Source organism: Epinephelus fuscoguttatus, linkage group LG13 (assembly GCF_011397635.1).
Source record: "Epinephelus fuscoguttatus linkage group LG13, E.fuscoguttatus.final_Chr_v1".
NCBI lineage: Eukaryota > Metazoa > Chordata > Actinopteri > Perciformes > Serranidae > Epinephelus > Epinephelus fuscoguttatus.
Window position 1 is genome coordinate 38,904,717 of NC_064764.1, and position 18,082 is coordinate 38,922,798.

The 18,082-nt window shown below is 43.4% G+C and overlaps 1 protein-coding gene across 14 annotated transcripts in view; it reads right to left on the reverse strand.

Annotated features, from left to right (window-relative positions):
* Positions 1-18,082, reverse strand: part of caska (calcium/calmodulin-dependent serine protein kinase a) — a 215,243-nt gene that overhangs the window by 7,704 nt on the left and 189,457 nt on the right. For 6 of the 14 annotated variants that reach the window (XM_049593351.1, XM_049593363.1, XM_049593350.1 and 3 more), the window contains 7 exons: positions 15,548-15,633; positions 13,913-13,981; positions 10,827-10,895; positions 10,098-10,133; positions 7,517-7,558; positions 6,790-6,986; positions 4,769-4,884 (listed from right to left, as the gene is read on the reverse strand). In XM_049593351.1, coding sequence (XP_049449308.1) covers positions 4,769-4,884; positions 6,790-6,986; positions 7,517-7,558; positions 10,098-10,133; positions 10,827-10,895; positions 13,913-13,981; positions 15,548-15,633 — 615 coding nt within the window. The remainder of the gene's footprint in view (positions 1-4,768; positions 4,885-6,789; positions 6,987-7,516; positions 7,559-10,097; positions 10,134-10,826; positions 10,896-13,912; positions 13,982-15,547; positions 15,634-18,082) is intronic. The other 8 variants (XM_049593358.1, XM_049593357.1, XM_049593353.1 and 5 more) reach the window with 3 other exon arrangements.

An 18,082-nucleotide genomic window follows, 5' to 3' on the forward strand; every position in this document is an offset into this window, starting at 1 on the left:
CTGTAACATGAGCCTCCGCACAGCCACCATCTCAGGGTGCTGACTGGGGAAATACAATACCCACCAGTCACTGGGTTCTCTGATGCAACAGGCGGCTGCAGACTGACGGTGAGGAATTGTTTGAAGCTGCACAGAGTGAAGAAAGAAACTGTATCGACTGAGTATGTTAGTTAATGCCAGAGACTGTTTACTGTCGTCTGGCTCTGCTGATGAGCACATTCAACCAAACGTGGATTAAAAATGGGTTAAGATGAACATCACAGCACACAGTGTCTGAAACACACACACACACACACACACACACACACACACACTAAACTACATGTTTCAGTTTTGTCTCAGCCTTCTGTTGTTTTATGATCCAATCAACAGAAGCAAAACTGAAGCGGTGGCAGTGACAGCTGATTTAATCTACAGGGTTAATCAAAAAAACAGAGAGAAGAAGAAGAAGAGAAGAAGAGAGAGGAGGAGCTGGTTGCTGTCACTGGTTGTTACTTACATGCACAGAGGCCGTTCAGTAGGAGAAAGCGAGAGAGATGAACAGGAGGGGTCATAACATGGTTCGGTTACAACAGCAGAATTACAAAATGTTACACACAAACAGCAAGATACAACAGCTGGGCAGCTGTGCAGCACAGCGCCAACAATGGAGATGGAAATACACAGTGTGCTGCTGTTGTTGCTGCTGAAGGGTAAAATCACACCGACTGGTGAAACGTCACTGTGTGAGACGTGGTGTGGACTCTGCAGAGGATCTGCTGATGGTGATGACAAACACCAGCAGCACTGCAGAGTCTCAGACACACTGGGATCAGTCACGGCCAGAAAGGGAGAACCAGGATGTGTGCTGTGAATTTGAGATCGACTTTAAATAGCAAATAATTAATCTGAAATTTGTGTTTATTACAATTTTCTACTTTGATGGTTTTCTTTCCAACACATAGTAATATTTAATCTTTGAGGTGGAAACAATAACGACAGTTGTTGGGAGCTTAAGTCTATTTTCCACACACCAACACGGTGAATGAAGAATCCAAAAAAAGGCAAACATTGTTTGACTGATTGTTTCATTGACTGAATTAAAGCAAATGGCATTTAACAACGGCAAAACTACATAAAACTTCTGTTTGCAAACTCTCACACAGCTCGTGCACTATAATCTAAGCCTCATTCGTCCAGTCGTACGCTCAGTACTTCACAAAGTGTTTCTGCTGAATTATTACAGTTTGAAACATGCGGTTACACGGACGAGGTGCCTGTCTGAGTGTGCGCCTGTGTTTGAACTCTGCTCAAGCAGAGGTCATACGTACACATGCTCAGGGCATTATTCATAGCAAACAGATGTTTAGATTTAGTTTTGCTGTTGTTTAACACAGCCCCCCTTTTTCTTCAATTCATCAAGAATGTTTGCATTGTTTTGGATTCTTTGCTCGCTGTGGAGGCATGCAAGAAAAACAAAGTTTTCTTAATGAATTCAACGTACACAAATCATCATTTTGTGGGTGAAGTATTCTTTAATGGCTGTAAGGTAACAGTGATGAACTGAGCTTATTGCCTGAGCTGTTTACCATCTGAACATTTCAAATAAAAAGCTAACAAATGTGAATTTCTGTATCGATACCAAAACAATAGCTAATGCGTCCGGGGAACATAAACATGCTGTAATCTTATTTTTCAGTACTCAAATTATGCAAAAACTGCTCATTACATTAGTGTTTAATAAAGAAATCTGTCACAGATTAAATAAAGTAAAATGTTTTCTGACCCAGATCAGAAACAATTTGATTATAAAGTAAGTAAACAAGTCTAATGTAGGAACATTTGGGTCAGTACTCTGCAGGTTTGAGGTTTGACACCTGGTCCTGGTTAACACTGAGTGCAGTGAAGGAAAAGCTGTTGTATGCAGCCATTAGAGTTTGTTGTTTGAAAGTGTTGCTCTGAGATGTTCAGCACTAATGTTAATATCTCATGCACCTGATGCTGCACTGCACTCTGATTCAGGGATGGAGGCCTGTTTGATTAAATCTTGTTGGATCACCTGCGCAGTTTCTACTTCATTCACACTTAGAGCCTCACAGCTGCTGTTTTAGCATTAAAGTAATCACCACTGCAATAACGTGAGGTTGGAGTTATTTGGCTATGACATTTAGTGGTGGTGCAGATGTGTTTTGTAGAAGGTGTTTTTGTTTCGGTGAGTACAACAGTTAAATCCTTGCTTCTCACAGCTATGTTTTCTTGGGTGTAGGAAATAGATTTTGAAGAGAACTGGAAATACCAGACTCTCGATGCCCTGTGTTCAACCCTTAGTTAGCACGGATGGACAGTGAATGACACCATGAGATTAAAGAGTTAAACATGAACTGTTGATGATAAAATGGGGGATGAATGAAGTCATTGTCTTCAGTTTAAATAGTAATGAATAAATGCAGGCGACTCCATGCGTTCATGCTTTTATAGCTATATAACTATAATGTTGTAAGGTGCATGCTTTAGAATATAAAGACAGTTCCTTTTAACTGGACATGAGTCAGCAAAGGTGTCCATGGACAGTTTGACAGACATGCTTATAAACTGGATACTCAGATGCACACACACCCAAACGTACTGCACACACAAATATCATCCCATCATCTTCTGAGAAGAACATGTGACGCAGGGGCGATTGCTTCGAGACAACAAGGGAGGAAATGAACTTCCTCTAAAATTTCATAGAAGAAATGGTCAAATATGCACTATAAATTTACATAAAATAAGAATTTACATTGCATTAAACGTGCTCTAGGATGAGTTTAACATCATGAGTATGATGTTCAAACGTCAGCTGTTTATCACCAGTTTTCAAACGCGACCTCCCTGTCATTCATTCTCGTGTGTCAGCACAGTGGACGCGGAGCCTCCAAGCATTCCTATGAGACAGCTCTAAGCAGGGTTTTTTCATGCAGCAAAGTGAGACGGTCATTGGATAAATGCGACAAAACTGTCCCTTCCAGGGAGGCTAAGCTTCCCGGGGACCTGATGGAGCGGTAGGCGGGAGAGGACGCTCGGTGTCTGCATGATGATTGGAGGGATTGTCCAAAGGCTGAACCCCTTTGTGACTGACAGCGCTTCGCATTTCGAGCTCAGTCCCATGCGGATATTTGCGAGTGTCATCTGGAGTTCCTTATTTCCATAAGCCATATAGCTCATTTTCAAACCCATCTGAAAATCTTTGAGGTGTGTTTTGCTGAGATTCTATGGCATGAGTGTGGTTCAAAAACGGCTTCAATTAAATGATCCTTTCATAAGTTACAGCCTCGCTACAATATGACAAAGTTTATGATGTAAACTTAAAGTGAGCTTCCCCTGTTTGAAAGACCAGCAGCCGCCACTGATGCGACATATAACTTGTCATCCAGAACTCTTCTCCTCTCTGCGCTCAAACAGTCTGTTAGGAGCTGGTTTGTCTCTACAGGTGCTGAGCTGGGGGTCGTTTCTCCCCCTGGCTCTGGTCCCAGCTGCAGCGTGACTTTAAATCTCTGCTCCTCCTCACTGGGCTCATTTGGAAGGTAACGTATAGATTTTGCTCCTGATATAGACACGACATATACTGACAAGTGCACGTGCGGCCATACACACACCTGTTGCTCGGTGCACATACTGTACAGAAGGTGTGAAGCTGCTCTGAGTACACACACGTGTTTCATCTCCTCCCTCAACCCTTCACACTAAAGTCTCCATTAACTTGTTCTGGTGGTTCCCACACTGAGATCTGGATCCTCCCCCAGGGGTCCCACGATACATTGCAAACACCGAAACGGTCTTAACCAAGTGATTTTGGTGCCTAAATCTAACGATGTTAACCACCATGTTGTTTCAACATATCTGCAACATAATGACATAATTGCCAACATTTTTTTAAACAATTGGGTTGTGATTTTTTGTCCCTCTCTCATCGCCTGTCTCAAAATGTTGGTCTGACAGTTATTATGCACAAACAATTTGGCGAAACATTTCAAGGCAATCATTCGCAGCCAATCATCAGATAAGAATACAACACATTTATATAAACAACAGACCCAACAAGGTGAAGGCTGAAGCCGCAGTTTTTTCACCTCTACAAAATCTATTTGGCGTCAAAACTAAAAGTAAACAAAAACTTCCTCAGTCTCAGCACTTAACTCTCACTCCTCCCCCGCCCCTTCCTGTCTCCTGTGTTAACTCAACAGTCACAGCTCGAGTCTCAAACACACGTGATGAGTTTTTGCCCCACAACACTGGCCTGGTCACACAGCCAGACACATGGCTGTGATATTCGAGAGGTGCATCTACAGTATGTGCTACATCGATGCCCAGATGCCGCTAAACATAAACTGTGTCTGATACTGTATTTGATACCACGTGTTCACTGAAGACACAAATGGTGAGATACTTTAGCACACATGCACGTGATTTTAAACGATGTCTGAATGCAGAGATTTGCCGTCTGTGTCAACGAGCGGCCCACGTTTCCCTAAATCGCCTCTGTGCTCGTATAAGATTTCTGCCACACTGGCAGCTTTGACTGTCGTTCCTGGCCGTGACTCTGCTATTGGAGATGAAAGCGACCAGATCCTGTTACACACCAGTCCCACCTACAGACACACGGACAGACACACACTCACCAGCCCACACACTCATGCATACATGCACTGGAATGTCTGCAGCATGTTGCTCTGTGTGCACATGCATGTGATTATGAATGTGTATGTGTGTGTGTGTGTGTGTGTGTGTGTGTGTGTACATGCTGTACCTGCGTTGTGCTTTGCCAAATACTTGTCTTTGTACTGTTTCTTCTTCTTGCCAAACCAGGTGCAGCTGGCCTGCTGCTCCTGCTTGGTCTTCTCCATGGCTATACACGCCACCCGCCTGCCACAGACACACAGACAGTCAGTGTTAGTTTAGTGTTGAGCTGAGGGACTCTCGATATGGGGGAATAATAACCTTGACTTTTTACCCAGGGATCGACTTTAAGGCTTGTCCGCTTCTCCAGGACAAGTGAAAATAAATATACTTGCCCCACCGGACAAGTTAAAAGTCATACACAAAAAAAAGTACTGCGTGTCTTCATGTAATGTGCCACTCATTACTCGCAGACAGCTGGAGCGATGAATTTGACTGGGTGCGTTACAACAAACAGGAAGGGATAATGTTCTGCTGCGTCTGCCAGGGGCCACCCAACTTGTCTGACAAGTAGGTGACATCAGCTAGCTGGTGTTAGCAGCTGTGTAATGCCCGAGGTCAGTCGTATCCAAAGTCTGGCCTGGAGGCCAACTGTCGCCCGCAGACTGATTCAAAACAGCTCTCAGCTTGTCTTTCAAAATATACTTTGTGATTTACACAATATTGGTTCATCAAACAAGACACTTTGCATTTTTTAAACCTTATAACACCAGGACAATCATACGATTTGCAGCATCAAAGCAGAAGTAATGTGTTTTCAGTAACAGATGGAAAACATCCATCCATTTTCATCTGCTTATCTGGGGAAAGGTTGCGGGGCCAGCAGGCTGAGCAAAGCAACCCAGACATTTCTCTCCCCAGCAACACTTTCCAGCTCCTCCTGGAGGACTCCAAGGTGTTCCCAGGCCCGATGAGATATGTAATCCCTCCAGTGTGTTCTGCCCCGGGGCCTCCTACCAGTGGGACGTGCCCAGAACGCCTCTAACAGGAGGCGCTCAGGAGGATCCTGATCAGATGTTGAACCACCTCAACTGACCCCTTTCGACACAAAGGAGCAGTGGCTCTACTCCGAGCTCCCTCCAGATGTCTGAGCTCCTCACGCTATCTCTAAGGCTGAGCCCAGACACCTCACGGGGGAAACTCTGCTCATGACCATAGGTGAGGGTTGGGACAAAGATGGACCAGTTACTGCCTAAAGTGAAGGAGTTCAAGTATTTCAGGGTCTTGTTCACGAGTGAGGGTAGAAGGAGAGGGTAGCAGCAGACATGGCCACAACAAAGAAGCACACAGTGAAGAGCGAGGGCCACCACTTTCAGGAGCAGTGGAAAGAAGTCATTTATATGTGATTTTTTTTAACTTCAAAAATAGTTTGGACACCTCTGCCCTTGGTAAAGAAACTGATCACCAACCTAGAGAATTTTGACGTGCCCTTGCCGATCTAAAAATACATTTTGAGGAGAGCTAAGCTACAAAACGAGTTAACTGGAGAGGGGAGAGAACAAGCTGAGACAGTGAGTGTGGTTACTGACAGTGGCAGTGAGTGGCAACGTCACGTAGCTGCTGAGCTGAGTGGAACCAAAGTGGCAGTTAAGAGACTCCCTCGACTAAGTAAAGAGTGTATTTTGGTTTCTCTGATTTCAAAAAGGGCGAAATTGTAACCTCCTTCCCGAAAGTAATTTCATAAAATGAATAAAAAACAAAGAAGTAGACTGTGGTGTTTCACCAAAAACAGCTTTAAGGCTGCTGAGCTGCTGACAGCAAACCATGCACACTTCTCTCCTGGTTGACAGCAAGTCGAGGGAGGCGTCTCTCAACTGTGGACACAGTTCCACTGTGGTGCCTCTCAGCTCGGCATAAAAGTAGTAAAATATGTCAGAAAAAACATCATATAAAAGTCATAATATGTCATAAAAATACGATAAAAACTGTCATAAAAATGTCGTCTGTCTGAATTCTGCACTCCAACCAAAATGAAAACAGTAAATTAATGTCATTTCACCCAGGAAGTGACTTTTGCACCTGGACATGTGAAAGATAAATCGTGCCTCAAAAGTTAATTTCGAGTCCTGTGTGTGTGTTTTTTCCTCTCACCACTCCTGCAGCTCTGGCGACGGGATGAGACCTGCCGTGCCGTTTTTCGTGTTCTCCAGCTTGCCCTGCCACCAGTTGTGGTCGTCCTTGGAGATGATCTGGATGATGTCGCCCACCTGGAAGCGAATGCCGGCCTCCTTGCAGGGGATGAGTTCATCTTTGGACGGGTCGTATTCAAACTGAGCCCTCACGTAGATCTGTGAGGAAAGGCACTGATGTTAAACGAGTGAGCTCACTGAGGCATGGAGAGGGGTGGTGGTGTTGGGATTTCCAAAATGGGCAGTGGTGTGTCAATTGAAAGAAGTGAGTGATGTGTGGGGACAGAGAGGAAGATAAGAGTGGCTGGATGGTAGACTTTGGCATATTGTGGCAGCTAGAAGTGAAGTAATGAGCAGTGGCCTCTTGGCGGGGGTGGGAGGGTGGTGTTTTGGTTGCCAGGTTGGAAACGTGTTTCCAAGGAAGGGCTTCCTCCAGTGAGATAAACCCAGACACTGCTGGGCTTTTAATGAGCCTCTCAACACGCTGGTAATTTCGGCACAGGCATTGTTTATGTGTCCATTAGTTCAAAACAACAGTCATTATCCTGCTTTATTCCATTTTTAACCACACAGCCGTTTGTCGCTGATTTACAGGCTGTGTGAGAGTCAGCTGGTTCAAGTGTCAGGACTAAAGTGTAGAGGGGTTTTTTGGTTTCTTTTTTAGGGGGGTGGGAGAGGCTGTCTCTTACCTTCACAGACATTTTGTCCTTGATTGGAGGTCTGGATACAATCTAGGATTTGAAAGCATCACACACATCATGCAGCAAAACGGCTATGCAATGTCTAAACAGCAGCATGGCGGCCAGGGTTGGTGGAGGGGACAAAGGTTGGGGGGGGGGGTGATGATGGTGGTGAGACGGGACAAGGAGGTACAACTCCTCTTTAGGAGCGACAGAGCGCAGTCTTACCCTCGTAACACTTTCTAAATATTTGCCTCCCGTCAGACAGATTATAAACTGAGTCACTTTAATGGTGCTGAGATCAAGCTCTGTGGTGTCAGGTGGTCTGTTGTGGACTCTACCGCCCCCTGCTGGCAGCATCCGTCACAAGATCCTTTAATGCCACGTTAAAAGAGATGGTGTGATGTTGGGGTGAGTCATATTGGATTACTGACACATAAAGACACTGAGATGGGGTGAGGTGACAGTTACGGAGGATTGTTATGTGGACACAAAGCTTCAGTTGGCTTGAGGTTGCTCATGAGTTCATGTCTGACGTGGGATCAGTGTTTAGGGTGATCTGTGGATCTCTGCAGGGCTCTACAATGCCTGTGCCATTATTACCACACATACAGATATAAGTGAAGGGAGTGAAGTGCTGCACTGTCGGGCTGATGACACTAAATTGGTCACTTATATTGATTTAGTGTATTAGCTTAACGCCAGTGAAAGAAAACTGAGTAGAGGTCTTCATAGGTGCTCTGAGTTCATAGTAGCAGAGACCTGACTTCAGAAATGAGTCTGACTGGAAACAAATCAGTTATAATAGGGTCAGGTTCTATCGCAGTAAATCTAATAACTGAATATATGTTAAAAAAATTAATCATCAACTATTTTTACAATCAAATTATTGCTACACTTTTAAAGCCAAACATCCTCTGATAACAGCTGCCGAGTATTTGCAATAGACTGTAAAAAGAAAGTGCACGTAGTCACCGCTGACGTCACCCACTCGTATGTAAACTAGCAATTTGAAGCTTCAAGTTTGGCATCTCAGCTGTCGCCATCTTGGTTTTTTGGGGCTAAAAGTGACCATATTTGGACAAGATGGTGGAGCATCCACAGCTGATTATCAACTGCTGATTTACAGCTCACAACTTGCACCAATGGCTGACGCTGCTGGCTAGCCAAACATCCTGGCACCGACTATTTGCTGGAGTTCACCAGCCTGTTGTGCATGCAGCATTCGAGGGTAATTACAGGCAAGGCCATTCTCGGCTTTCAATGTCTGATAGTCCACCACGAACATTGTTGTCTCGCCTCATCTCGACTCGTCAACAAAAACGACACATTGATTTCGTCTTAGTTTTTATTATAAAGATCTATTTTTAGCTTGTCATCGTCTCATTTACAGCCAGTGTTCTTCTTTTTCGAGTTAGCTGCTAACTGCTAACAACTATGTTTTAAATCTCCCGCGGTGGTAATCAAATTATTGCTACACTTCTCAAGTCAAACATCCTCTGCTACCAGCTGCTAAAATGTGAGTATTTGCGATAGACTGTACCAAAGAAGTGAACGTAGCCACCGTTGGGGTCACCCACTGGCATGTAAACTACCGACCTGAAGCCTTAAGTTCAGCATTTCAGCTGTCACCATCTTGATTTTTTTGAAGCTAAAAATGACCATTTCTGAGGGTGGAGCTGGGAGGTCCCACCAAAGTATACGTTCCACAAACTCGGATCACATGGCACACCCTACTTGTATTTTGGATCGTCAATGGTTCTATATCAGACTGGTTCTAACTCTGCTCGGATCCGTTCAGGATCAGGTCTCTGTTTTTGAAAATTTGCAGGTCTGTTTCACACTGGGTCCAAAATATGAAGACCTATGAAGACCTCTAGGACCAAGTAACTAATCACAGAACTGGTGCGGGACACCTTCATGCACTCTGTAGATGTCCAACATCAAGGGACCACTGCAGTGTGATTTCTGTTTTGTCTGTGGAGGTGTGTTTGTTAAAGCGTACAGGTGAGGAGAGAAGGATCACACAGATGTGTGTGTGTGTGTGTGTGTGTGTGTGTGTGTGTGTGTGTGTGTGTGTTGTCAGTGACACAACTGGTCTGAGATCTCTCGTCTTCCTTCACCAGCTGGATGTTCACAGACAGACCGATGCATCTGCATTAATGCTGCTCTGACTGTTCTCCTCGTGCATTTGAAGGAAGCATTATGTTCTCTAAATCAATAAAATCTAATTTCCCAAAACACCCTCAAGACAAAGCTTAATTTGAATCCAGATGCATTCTGTCTGCTCCTCTCTTTGGTCTGCTAACAGCTCAACAGCTGCAGACCATTTTGGGATAAAGTATAAAAATTTGGTGCAGGCCCAGAATTCAAAATCTTTTTTTTAACAGTTTAAAAAGAGGTCAGACGTCGGCCGCACAGCCAGACTAAACAAACAGCTATCTGATGAATTAATCCAAATTACACTGACGAGTTTTGTGAAGCAGAACAAAGAGGGGAAGTCGAGACACACACTTGTGTATAAAGGGAAGGGATGCAAGCGTTGTGTAAGGAGCTAGTGAGTACAGGTGAGTGAGTGACTGTTATTCACCTGTCGACCTTTGGGCTGAATGGTGGACGGCAGGTCCTGTGGGAGTGAAGCATCGACGACAGAGAAACATGGTTAAACAAAAATAAAACAACAACATTCAGATATCATTTAGAGAACTTGAAACCATGCATGCATTCATCTGCGATCTAGCTACTGCTCGAGAGAGAGAGGAGGAGAGAACAGAGTAATTCTCATCTGTTAAAGCAGATCTGGCCGTGGAGCAACCAAGCAAGCAGAGAGCAAGCAAAGCAGCTGCAGCATCAGCACCACCACAGTGTCTGTCTGGAGCCTTGGCACAGAAACAAAGGAGCTGCACAACCTGATTAGGTTTTTAGTGTAATGCACGGCGGGAGCCCGGAGTGTGTCCCCTGTGCCACCGTGACCACAGGAGGCCCGGTGTGTTGTGTCAGCAGTGAGGCACAGCACGCAGCAGGCGTTATGAGGCACACCAATTTGTTAACTGAGATATCGGACACGGGGGCCTTTGGCTCAAACATGAACATGAGCAGGGAGAGTACGCTGCGACCCGCCTACTGCTACGTCTACTGCTACTGGGACAATCACAAAATAAACATGAGCCATTGTAAAACTGTCGGAGAGACACGGACATGTAAAAATACCACGACACATGAACGTGACAGATGAGACGCATCGGGGAGAGGAGAGAGAAATGACTGTGGGTCTGTCTGAGGGGGGTTTCTGGGGGTGGGGGGGTGGGGGGGTCCTTACCAAGATAGAACTGTTAATGCTGGAGTGGCCATTGGCAGGGGACTGCCTGGAGGTGGTGGGGGACTCTTTCTGAAATAAGACACACAGGTCAGCAGCGCACAGCCACCACACACACACACACACACACACACACACACACACACACACACACACCTCACACACACATACAGTCACACATTTGTGGGCAGCGACCGGAGGCGATGAGAGGGTGAATCTGTAGAGCACAATAGAGACCCCACAGCGTTGACGTAATGAAATGCGTCAACAAGACATGGGAGACATCATCATCAGCTGCCCTCCAGCCTGCACGTCCTTACAGCACCACAGGGGGGCGGCAGACTAACATTAGATACTCGTCTGAGAGACCATGAGGTCATCGCTAACACACACTGCCACAGCTCAGGGACTGAACATCCCACAGAGCAGCCAGTGTGTGCTGCACAACCAACAGGGCAGACATTTAAATGTAATAAATGGTTTTATGATATGATTTAAGAGATGAGCTCAAATATAATAATAATATAGTTTTAACTCAAGGGAAAGAAGCTGAGATGGAAACTGAAATGTGAAGTTTTATAAGCGGAAATCATGATCACAGAGAGCTTTTCAACAAAACAATAAATGACAAATGAAGTGACAAATCACCTTTGTGTATAAACTGATAATTCATAAATTATTCTCACGATCAATCTGGTAATCTATGGAGTTATATTCAGTGGTCTTTTCTCTGTCTTCAGCTAAAAACTGCAGTTGCTGTGGTTTGCGTGTACGACTCTCCAAAATAAAAGCCATGTTGTGCAGCAGCAGCTGACCTCAGCTGTCACTGAGTTTTAACCCAAATAAGGAAAACCACAATAACCCTGTCATCCCGCTTTTAGGCTCTTAGCTCTGCTTCCCAAATGTCTTTTTTAAAATAATGTAAGTAATTACATACGAGGCTCAACGTGGCCAGGTGCCAGATTACATTAGTGAATTCCCTTCTGTCCACAAAGACCTCTCGGATTGGCTGGTTTAACCCTTTCAGCTGCTCCAGAGTCCACGACACAGGGCAGTGAAGCTTTGATTCACAGATCTCCTCCCATCTAGTCTTGGTTTGCTGACATTGTTTTTGTGACTGATTGTTCCTGCTTTTTTTTGCTGCTTTTAGAACTCGGTATCTGGTTTTTGGACTTTCCCTCAGCTGGAGTGCTCTTTGCTTTAAAGGTGCTGTATAAATACAAATAATTCTATTTTATATAAATCATTACTTAGTGTCTGACTTTGTCTCTCAGCTTGTGCCGGGCAGGAAGAGTGTGTTTGCTGCTGGAGCGCAGTTGATGAGAGCCGCGAGACTCAACCCAAACAATGAAGGTGTTCGCTGTAAAATCGGTTGATGGTTGTTTTGTGTCTTTCATATTCTGCATGTCTTCATCATTTATGAGTTTATTTTGCCTTATCAAATCAATCTGCTCCGTGTGCGTCAGTTTTAACAAAAGTTATGAGCTTTAACAGTTGTGAAATCTATTTTATTGTCATCATTTTATTGCTGTTTTGTCTTTTTAGTACATTTCACTTTTTCCAGTTTTTATTTTACTCTGTTTTAGGGCCGCACAATTAATCAAAGTATTATCAAAGTAGTAATAAACTGAGGAGAGCAGTACACAAACTGCTGGAGCTGCGGATAAAATGTGCCACAACAAACTATTAGAAATGAAGCTTTGTGGTGCTTAAGAGACGTCTCAGTTTACAAATAATTTCCAGATTTTAGAGAACATGTTTTTTAGTACAGATTGCTGCAAAAATTACATCAGCATCATTTTTATATTTTTTTTTCTTCAGTAAAAACAAAATGCAAAAATTAAATTCCTGCTAAATTTGTGACTCACATTGCAATGTCTGTCGAAAAAATGGCAACATGATTATTTTGATTGTAGAAAGCAAGTGTCACACTGCGTTTTGGCCTTTGTCTTCAATGAAATTTAGCGTCATCAAAATAAAATAAATGCACATGGAGCCGGAGTGTGACACTTGTTTTCTACAATCAAGTCTACAGCTCCTCATTCTAATCCTTTGTGTGCTCTATTTTGCTCTATTCTGTTGTACTACTATTACTGTAACTCGAATCTCGGACTCCACCAGCTTTTTGGCACTGACACAGCAAGGCGACAGTCCACATTAGGCCATCGGTGAGTGTCTATCACCCTAGCCGGCTTTTCTTTTTGGCCAATTCAGCATGATGAATGGATGGAGATTTTTTGGCCAAGACGATGGCCAATATTTTGGGAGATCCGGTGCAGCCGGCAGATACTTGAGCCACGACATCCTCTTCTGTGTGCTAGTGATGTTGGCTAATCTCTAGAAACAAACATCTGTAGAGGAATGCAGATACATTTAAAAAACTAATAGAAATTTCAGCCAATCATCTGCCTCTCCACACAGACAGTTTACCTGGCGTACAGACGTGATCTGTCGAGACTACTTGGACTACAAACTTAAAGCAGGATGCTTCCAATAATAAAATCTTCTCCAGCTGCCTAAAGTCATCTGCGTATAGAGAGTACTGTTATTACAGCTTACACATCTATTGTTATTACATTTTTGTTTTATTGTCTCGTGTGCACTGGTCTCAATTTGTTAAACTTTATTTGTCTTTGTCATCTTTACAGTCTGCACGTGTTCTTTCTTATTGGTTTGTAACACAGACAAGGTTTAATTGGATTAACTGATATTGTCCTGTGAGGTGTTTCTGTTATTGTGTCCACCCCTGTAGTGTGTGAGTGTGTATACAGGACGGGATCACACAGAGAGGTGTGGCTCATTCCTGGACCAGAGGAGGCGGAGGGAGGAGAGGGGAGGGGGTGGTTCCGGTATCTTGGTTGTGAAATTGGTGTGCTGAATATCAGAGCCCCAGCAAAACACAGCAAAACACACACACATACACACACACACACAACCACAGCACACCCCATACACACTACATATGTTGGTTACACACACACACACACACACACACACACACACACGCTCAGTAACCAGGCGAGCAGTTAGTAACCAGATCAGGAGCTTCACAATCAGCAGTAAAGAGGAGGAGGAAGAGGAGATGTTACCTCACACGAGGAGCCCTGCGTCCGGTAACTTGGCACTATTTTGAAGGTGATGCTGCCTCGCATCTCCCTCTGTGGACACACACACACACACACACACACACACACAGATACTGTGAGTTTTGTCTTATCTTTTCAGAGGGACAGTTCTGATTTTTTGAGGTGGGACTGTATGTAGGTATGAGTCAGTGTAAACACAGAAGCTAAGCTATGTGCTGCTGTTAATGAGGGTCAGCAACAAAACATATCTTTGCTAGCTAAAAAACAGTTTCACCTAAAAAAAAAATCAACATCAGTTTAAGTGTTTGCTATGTTGAGAGTATTTTCACTGCTTTACCTTTCTGTCAGACAGCCTGTTTCGATGGGGGAAGCCATTAATGCTGCAGCTCCCATCTATACTGTCATCAAAGCCAGACTCCATTGACAAAAACACTAATTATAGCTCGCTGAATACAGAAGCTGCTTCGATCAGTTAGGCTGCTGTCAGCCCTAGAGTGGTCTCCTTTGGTCTGAATCAGGGACTCATGTTGTCCCAAAGTTGTATAATTGCCTAGAGTTGGTTGGTGTTCTCACGGCAGCATTTACAGGAGGACCAGATCAAATGCCTTGTGTGAGAAAGCTGCTCTTGATTGGTCAGAATTTCCATGTGGGAAAAATCCAGGAAGTAAAGCAAACGTTGAAGAAGAGTACACTTGCAAGATAAATGTGACACTTTCTAATGTCACAATGGAGGGACAACTACGCAGGTTGATTTTAGCGCTGCTCATCGTGGACTATATTGCTGTCATTGTTCATTTTAGTCAAAGCATACAGTTTGAAAACGAGGCAAACGCGGCTCCAACTAGAAAACAATGTTTTGATGCATTGGATGTGCTGAATGTGCATATTAAGGCAGTACAGGAGGAGGTGCACATTAATAATCCTCCAGGACTGTAACATGCTCATGTTTAACCCAAACAATGTGTCATGTGACTGCAGTTGCTTCACATCCAGGTCGGAACACCTTCTCACCACAAACCAACCGCACCAGAGTTCATTTGTAACTGGACTGAGACCACCTCTTCAAGAAGGTCTCGGTCCGGTTGTTTTGGTGCACACCTGAGTGTGATTGCTGTGTTCACACCTGCCCAAACGAACCGCACTGAGGGGGCAAATGAATCTTGAGTTTGATTGAACCGAACCAAACAGAAAACGTTTGTGTTATTGTGTGACTTCCGGTGAATCCGAACTAACTCTTGTAAACATCAAAGTCACAAAATAACACAAATGAACGAACTGATAGAGGCAGCAGTCGACCAGCAGCTCCTGTGTTCAGCTGTATTAAATCACTGTTTTTCTCAATGCAGTCTGGTTATAAAGACAGCGATATAACAGCGTTTTTTCCTCCACTGGATATCATGTCTGACATCAGGGTAAAGCTTCTCTGCTTCTCCAAACTGGGGGTGTGCCGTCAGACATCTACTGTATGTAAAATCTGGACTATCCCTTTAAGTATGTGACATTTAGCTGATTAACACAGTAATGTAGAGATACACCGAGCATGTGCTAACAGACTTAGTCATAAACATATGAACACACACACACACACACACACACACACACACACACACACACACACACACACACACACACACTCACCAGCATCTTCTGCAGCTGCTCAACAGTCTGGTTGGCCACACTGATGCTGTTGATCTCCCTGATCTCGTCTCCTACGTGCAACGTTCCTGAAAGGAAACAAGAGGAAGGAGGAGAAACACATACGTGGAATCAGACCTTCGTCCTCATTAAACAGCCTCGTTATATTTCATTACTTTCTCTTTTTTTCTCCCCAAAGCAGAGAAAAGCATCCTCTGTAATCGAGGTGATTTTCTAATTACCTCATGATAAATCAACTGGGGATTAATTAACAGTATGTCGCCGTCACAAAGAAACACAGCAAGTGTTGCCTTCAACCAAAAGAGCAGATAAAGCAGCTGTTGGAGTGTCTGGGGATGCATGTGCTCACACTTAGCAACCTGTACTTCTCTGGTCTCCTGTTTAAGTGAAGATGGAGGAGTTTCTGCTTCCTGTAGATTCACACTGACAATAACACGATATTTTAAGTTTTATTTTAACTAAAACCCTATGTTTTTTGTTTTTATTTTACATTAAATGAAATTATAAGCACCATGAAACGGAGTGTCTGCAGGTATCTGACACTTAACTTTAATGCATATGAAGGCCTTTTTGAAAGATATTTTTAACCACATTAAATTTTTGGATAAGTTATATTTTTCTTATTTGAGCACAGGTTAAGAATTAAAGTAATTATCTATCTGTAGGAATATGGTTATAAGTGTGAGTTAGGTTAATCTGCTTTTTGCCAACAGGTAGAAAGACAGCCTGAGGTTCAGTGGTAGGTTTACAGATTTGTAACATCAGAAATAAGGACTGCTTGACTCATTTTAACTAAGGCTGCAACTAACCGTAATTTTCATAGCAGATATATCTGTTGGTTAATCTCCATTAGTTGATGAGTTGTTTGGTCTATAAAATGTCAGAAAACTGTGAAAAATGTCTCAGTGTTTCCCAAAGCCCAAGATGACCTTCTGCAACATCTTGATTTGTCCACAACCTAAAAATCATAATGCTCACCCACACCTGCTCCCGAGACCTCATCACCCCCGTCCTCAAAACCTACACTGGCTCCCCATCACACATCGCATACAGTTCAAAATCCTCCTCCTCCTCACACAAAAAGTACTCAACAACCAGGCCCCTCCTACCTCACACACCTACTCCACCACCACACCCCCTCCCGCGACCTCCGCTCATCTGAAGGAAATCTCTTCTCACTACCTGCACGGACCAAGCACTGAACTTAGGGGGACAGGGCCTTCTCCATCGCTGCCCCCTCCCTCTGGAACTCACTCCCCAAACCCATCCGTATCTGCACACACCTCCCAACATTCAAGACCATGCTCAAAACTCACCTTTTTAAATTAGCTTTTAATGTATAAGTTTGTGTGTTTTATACTGTTTTATTGCTGTTTTTTATTCTGACTCAGATCTATTTTATGGTTTTTAAAAAACTGTAAAGTGTCTTTGAGCATTTGTTAAAAGCGCTTACAAATTAAATTTATTATTATTATTATAATTATTATAAACAAGGAAAGAAACCAAAAATTCACATTCACATTTAAGAAACAGGAATCGGAGAATTTTGATTTTTTTGTTTTACAAATTTACTCTAATCCATTAATCTGTTATCAGATTTGCTGGCGATTAATTTAAAGATTTTTTGGGGGGCTTTTCAGGCCTTTAATGATAGAACAGAATTGGCGTGAAATGGATGAGAGAGAGAGGACGCGACATGCAGCAAAGGGCTGCAAGCTGGAGGCGAACCTGTGGCTGCTGAGCCACCACTAAGCCACGACGCCCCAAGGCCATTAATTTAATAACTGACAACTAATCGATTAATCGTCGCAGCTGAAATTTGGACAAAAAGAAATTGAAATATGGAGAACTGAAATTAGATGACCTATAAATTCAAGACTATTTAATGACTTTTAAGGCCTGCTACTTATAAAAATTTAACTTAAAACATTTTGACTCTTCTTAAGGACACACAGACACCCTGTGATGCTGTCAGTGTGAATTAGAAGTCAATCTCTAGACGTGAAATAGTCAAACTGATTCTTTCAGGTATCACAACAGACTGTGTTTAATAAATACTACTTACCGCACACTGCTGTTCGTCTGTAGCAGCAAATTTGACTATTTTACAAATATTTACAAGGCATGCCTCTCATAGAGTCACACAGCCTGTAGGCAGCCATTTATAATACAACACCCTTTATCAATGTGTCGGCATTAAAGGGATATTTCACATTTTTTAAAGAAGATAGTCTGAGGTATTTATCCATAGTCAGTGTATCAGATACAGTAGATGTAAGTCAACAAGCCCCCAGTTTGGAGAGGTAGGCTGGAGTCTGACGCAGAAGCTAAGCAATATACTGCTGTGGAGGGGTCAGCAAGAGAACATATTTTAGCCCAAACAAACTGACTTATTGAGGCAGCAGTAGATCAGCAGCTCCTGTGTTCAGTGAGCTTAAATCACTGTTTTTCTCACTGGAGTCTGGCTGTGAAGAGAGCGATGTGACGACCTCAGACTCATGTTGGAAACTGTGGTCT